At 40.0% G+C, this 6,034-nt stretch overlaps 1 protein-coding gene across 1 annotated transcript; it reads left to right on the top strand.

Moving 5' to 3' along the window:
* Positions 1-3,830: 3,830 nt before the first annotated feature.
* On the top strand, positions 3,831-5,805 carry tfpi2 (tissue factor pathway inhibitor 2). Its single transcript, XM_074687147.1, has 5 exons — positions 3,831-3,959; positions 4,134-4,304; positions 4,524-4,703; positions 4,973-5,146; positions 5,365-5,805. Exons 1-5 carry the CDS (start codon positions 3,887-3,889, stop codon positions 5,445-5,447), a joined length of 681 nt encoding a protein of 226 aa, XP_074543248.1. The 5' UTR covers positions 3,831-3,886; the 3' UTR covers positions 5,448-5,805.
* The last annotated feature ends 229 nt before the right edge of the window (positions 5,806-6,034 follow it).

Below are 6,034 nucleotides of genomic sequence, written 5' to 3'. Positions count from 1 at the left end.
CATGGTATGCCCCTCACTGAAACACTGCAGGTACTCCCAGGATAAAACATTAACCTCGGTCCGGGGAGGCCTGGATTAAGGCAGTGTTTGCTTACTTTCCTGTTTCATTTGGGGAATTTTGTTACAGATACTCCGGAGTTCTAAGATATGCACACTCTCACCATTTACTGTGTCTGGGCTGTTGAATCAATGCCTCAGTTCCCAAGAAGGGGCCATGACCCCCTCGGAGTCACATCTGATAAGATTCAAATGATAAAAAAAGAAGGATTCAATTACTTCAAACGAAATATATGGTTTCTCTTCTTCTTCTTTTATGTTTTTTTTTTTTTTTTTTTTTAGCTATTTCCTTATAACATACTGAATGGTTATCCTATTGTATAACTATACTAGTTCACAAACTTTTAAATGTAAGCCTTATGGACATGAAAGCAAGCTCACAGTTTATCTTCTGAGGGATTAAAATCAAATAGGTAGATTCATCCGTTTTGGAAAAGTTTACAAAGAATGTTTTAAACCTTTGTTCTTTGGCACCACCTGCATTTTATTTATTATCTTATATATTCATACGTTATTTCATGCTGACTAACTTCTATGAACATTTGAATGGAAAAAATGGATGAATCTAAGAGAAGACTCCCCCAACCACACACACAAACACACTCACAAACCCACAAACACACACACACACACACACACACACACACACACACACACACACACACACACACACACACACACACACACACACACACACACACACACACACACACACACAAAGAAAGAAAATAAAAGAAAAAAAGGACAAAAATAATAAAAGAGACTAGACTTCCTCACATGCTGTTCATGCAGTTGGACTTTGTCAAACTCTAACCGTCTTGAAATTAAAAATGCATTTGTTTCCCTACCCAGTCATGAAAACTTCCCACAGTAATTGAAAGAGACAGGCTGGGTTACAGAAAAGCAGATTTAATGACCGATGTTCGATGTATGAAACAACATGTTGGGCCCATTTGCTAAGACCATATTCACCACATAAGAGACAAGCATTACATAACTCTTGCCACGAGCAATTTTTATTTATTGCTGCTCTTCAAAGAATAAAATCATGAGGCATCAAATCTGGCCAAAAGATGGCTAATCATTTACATGGTAACAAATAAAGTTTTCATCAAATCTGTCTGTGCTTTGTTCTTTTGGTCTTCTCACTCAGCAAATCTGTTGGAGGGAAAATGTCCTTGGCTGCTAATCTCAACTATGAAAAGCTCTCCAGGTCCAGTTTAGCAGACAACACAGCCACCTTTCTCCTTGAAGGGGTTCTTGTCCTCAGGGATACCTTTGACAAGGATGTCCTCCTCCACTCCAGCCTGGATGTAGTCCTTGATTTCCTCGCAGCATTTGGAGGTCTAATCAGATCAGGCACAGGTGTTACGACTTGCATACTAGGCATAAAAGTCAACATACTATTTTATGTGTTCTTTTTCTTTTGAAAAATAAAGATGGAGAAAAAAAAACCTTGTTCTAGCAATAAAACTCACCAACCACCTTTCAAGCTTCACTTCATTTTTGAGTTGGTTAACTTCCATTTGAGCCTTGTCCTTGTCCGTCAGATCATCAACGTTTATGACCGGCATTCTCTGTTAAAAGAAAATACATAAATGAGTCCACATTTTCAAATTCAGCATCAAAGACAAAATTAATAGTTTGTATCTGAATCCTATTTTCACAATTAAATTAAGTACAATACACCTACAATAGCTTACAGGGGAGCAGCCCTCAACCCTTGAAATTCTGATGAAGAATCCCTCTCCTCTCACTTCAATCTGGTTTATAAAGTAATCTGCATAAACAATCCTAATCCAGTAATCAGATTAAAACAACCCCCCCTGTGATCACGCCATTATCTGAATTACAGAATAGTGAATCACACAAACACAGAGATGTCTGTTTAGCTTCATTTGAACTGTATTTACCACATGTATTGCTTTTACTGCACATAAGAAATATTATTTTTATTTGCCCTTTTATTTTCTAATAATACCCTGTTTATTCTTCCACAATACAGAGATTAGTGGGTAGTGCCTCAGCTATAAGGTCACTTTGATAAGACGGCTTATCTGTATTTAGCCTCCACTTGTCAAGGTGGAGACACATCTTGTTCATAACATGACTGCACTGCAGTTTTCCATCAACTTATTTGGTCATAGCTGGAAAAGAACAGTGGCAGAACAGCAACCGTGACCCGCAAGAAATGGAGCCCATGTTTGTGCTAAAAACTGCAGTCCCTGAAGTGTCCACCGGGCGGACTCGGGGAGTGCTTTAAACCACGTACACACCGATTAAAAAGTAGTCTTTAAGCAAAAGGAAACACATTTACGTGCTATCACAAAACAAATAGCTAGTTTCTCTAGCAGCACAAATTGTACTGAGGGAATTTTATGTATAATAAAGTCTTTCAGAATATATTAAGATCATGAGATTGGCATAACTAGAGGCACAGCTAGCCTGAATGATTTACACCATAGCTGTAGGAGCAGAAGCTTAGCCTGCTGTGCCTCTTCACCTCATACTAGCTTTGCTAAAGTTGAGTTCAAAATTTCTGGTATGGCATCCAACTATAGTGGGCTTCAAATCTCTGCCTTAGAAACAGATGGGTGACATCACAGAGACTACTTCTATTTCTTATACAGTCTATGGTTTAAACCAAAGGGGTGGCCTGGCCTCCCATGTATTCTGATATGCCACCTTTGATTCAATCCCCAGATCCTAGATTATGATTGACCTTGCCTCTTCAGGGGCAAAACCTATGTAATCAACATGGGCTGTGTTATGAAGCAAGGCAATGCAACACTACGCTGCATAACAGAAATACCATAAATGGTCAAGTGGGCATTTATTTTACAGATGTAAGTTAGGAGGATTCTTGTGCTTTTACCTTGTTATACTTTTTAAAGTCAAAAATGCACGAGGGAATGTAACATCTTAATGTTAATAGATAAAACATCTGGATATGTACAAGTGAGTGGAAGAGGTAAATGGTGGCATTAAAATGTATGTTACACAGAAACTTAATGTTGTAAAAGTCAGTGAGGGCAGCCAGGCCATAATCAAAGGTCTAGAAAGACTACTGACCTGTTGGAAAGAATGATGTAAAAGTTTCATTTTGAACATCTTTTTAAAAGTTTTAGCCACTGCTGCTTTTCACATGCAAGGGAAGGGGGTGTAAGCTTTTCAGTGGACCAAGGCAGTGTTGTTTCTCTGGCAGAGTGATTATTAAACTAAACAAAAGATAACAGACCACAAGGCTGTAAGTGTAGGATTCTAAGGAAACTGTGTGCGCGTCTTTGTGCGGGGCTCAAGGGGACCCAGTCAGGGGTGTGATGGGAACTTGTCAGGACAGGTAAGAATCAGCCAAGTTAAATAAATGATATGTGACTGTTTCTCTTCTCGGGAAACGACACAGTGCTGCTTTTTTATGGAAAACTTTCAGAGATGCTCAGGCATCTTGATCTCAATAGCTGCATCGTCATAATCATCATCATCACGAACTTCATCATCACCTCGAGTGGTCAGTAAAAACCAATCGTCTGACTGTCCTGCATAAAGGAAATTTAACTTTCCCTCACGTTATTTTAGTTGGCTTGAAGGTGCCCTTAGTCACAACATTACTACAGCGGTACTTTGCGCAATTACAGCGAGTTGAATGAAGTGACTCTGATGTCACCGCTCCACTCATCACCGCTCTGATGTAGTAACGCGGTAGTATTGAAATGAGTCATTACATCCCCGCCCCTTGCCTCCCCTGGGAAACAGAGCAGTCTGCTATAAAACTGGATCAGTGTGGGATGGTCGACAGAGCGGAAAAGTCTTTGGAGCCAAAGTTTGCACAATGGAGTTTTGCACATTAACGCTTCTGGCACTGCTGTCCTCGTTTTACAGCGTTTTGGCCCTGGCACCAAAAGGTAAAGTGCAGCCCTTAATGTCTTTTTTTAGCGAACTATATAAGCTCTTTCAAAGTCTTACTTTATTTGTTATCATGTGATCCTGATCCTCAGACACAGAAGCTCCAGGAATACCACAGACCTTTTTTCTATGGTGCTTTCGTGCGTTAGTAACAATATCTTTTCTGCTTTCAGGCGTGTGTCTCCTTCAAGTGGAAGAGGGACCTTGCAGAGGCGAAATTGAGCGCTATTACTACAACACTATCACCCAGAAGTGCGAGATTTTCTACTATGGAGGCTGCCAGGGGAATGCCAATAACTTCAAGAGCTTCCAGGAGTGCCAGAAAACCTGTTTCAGAATCCCAAGTAAGTTCTGAATGTGATGAGCAGACACTTAAGGAGCAGGGTGACTTTGGACATCTTTGACATATATCAAACACACATGGTGTGGTTCAGCTCTGTGCTCAAGAATGTGACTTTAGAAAAGAAGAGAATCCTCACCATGAAGGTTTCATTCTGAGGATATGAAACCATCAGAGGGTGTTGCTTGTCTAAAACTCTAAATTATGTCCTTTTTCTCAACAGAGATTCCCCAGATCTGCAGGTTCCCTAAAGAGGAAGGACCCTGCCGTGCCCTCTTTCCCATGTACTTCTTCAACATGACCTCCATGCAGTGTGAGCCCTTCTCCTATGGAGGATGCAAAGGCAACTCTAACCGCTTCCAAGACCTCACTTCATGCAAGGAGTACTGCAGTCCAAGAAAAAGTGAGTATAACGATATTTAAAGTCCCCTCTGTGTGCATGAATTGAGTCAAAAAGTTGAACTGATATTAGTAGGAAGATAGGCTGAGTAAACTGTTTTAGATTCAGTCTGTGTGGATGTAGCTTTGCATTGCCTTCATGAGCGGTCACAGAGGGTGAAAAGGGAAATATTTTAACAATCAAGCAAGGAAAAAAGCAGTCAGTACTCCAGAAACTCCTGATTCTGTGCTTAGGATAAGCTTCCTAATCATGCTTTGTGTTTTATTTTACAGCGGTTCCCGTGCTTTGCCTGGACCCTCTGGACAAAGGGAAGTGCTCAGCCTCCATTCCTCGTTTCTACTACAACAAAGCCACCAAGATGTGTGAGGAGTTTGTTTACTCGGGCTGCGGAGGGAGCAGCAACAACTTTGTTTCCAGGCAGAGTTGCATGGATGTGTGTGTCAAAGGTGTGTAAGTTGAGAATATGCAGTTTTATTGACTTGATTATCATTTTGGGATGGTTTCAGCTGAATTCAATAACAGGGGTTTGGCAGCCAATTAGACCTGCCTGTCAGTTCGAATTTAAGATAAACTTGAAAAACAACTCAGGAGATTTTATACTGAGTTAAAATGGTGGATTTGCACCTGTATACTAATCGGTTTTTATGCATTTTTGTTTTTCCAGCGGCCAAAAAACACTCAATCCAGACCAAAAGTCGTCGCAGGAGACGGAGAAGAAACAACCTCCCCACTTTCCAGCAGGTGTAGACGTCTGATGTCAGGGATACCGACTATGACAAACTCCTTATGGACGCTAGCTATGAACTCTTTCTGTTTGTGCTACAAGCTTGAGCAGTTTTTATTTTTGTTGTTACAGAAACAAGTGTTACCGGCACATACACAGATTTACACTGTATTTGTAAGGCTTCAGAGCTATTCCAAATGTGACTTTATTCTATGTTTTATGACAAAGTTTTCCTACTGCACTACTGTTCCTGATCCCATATGCTGATATTGTATGTATGTTTTGTATAAGAATAATATTGTTACAGAGAACTTTTTTTATTTGTTGTACTGTTTTATAAGCACATTTTTTTATAAAATATGAAGAATAAATTTATACTATCACCCAAATTCTGCTCTTTCATGATACTTTTGTTTATGTATGATAGTGTTAGGTCTTATTAGAAGAATTATCTGACCCAAACAGGTTTATTAAAACTTCTTTCAAAATGCTGCACCATGCCTTTAACCTTCAAGAGTATCTCTAACAAGGCACAACAACATAACAGCCAAAAACACACAACCTCCCCCCTCAGTGAAAACAGGCTTGGCCAGTTTCCTCACTTTCTCTG

The sequence above is a fragment of the Halichoeres trimaculatus genome, unplaced genomic scaffold (assembly GCF_033239565.1).
Source record: "Halichoeres trimaculatus isolate MK-OKI-2021-1 unplaced genomic scaffold, fHalTri1.1 fHalTri1_scaffold_14, whole genome shotgun sequence".
Classification (NCBI taxonomy): domain Eukaryota; kingdom Metazoa; phylum Chordata; class Actinopteri; order Labriformes; family Labridae; genus Halichoeres; species Halichoeres trimaculatus.
Note: the sequence above shows the minus strand (reverse complement) of the source record. Positions and strands in the feature narration are given on the sequence as shown.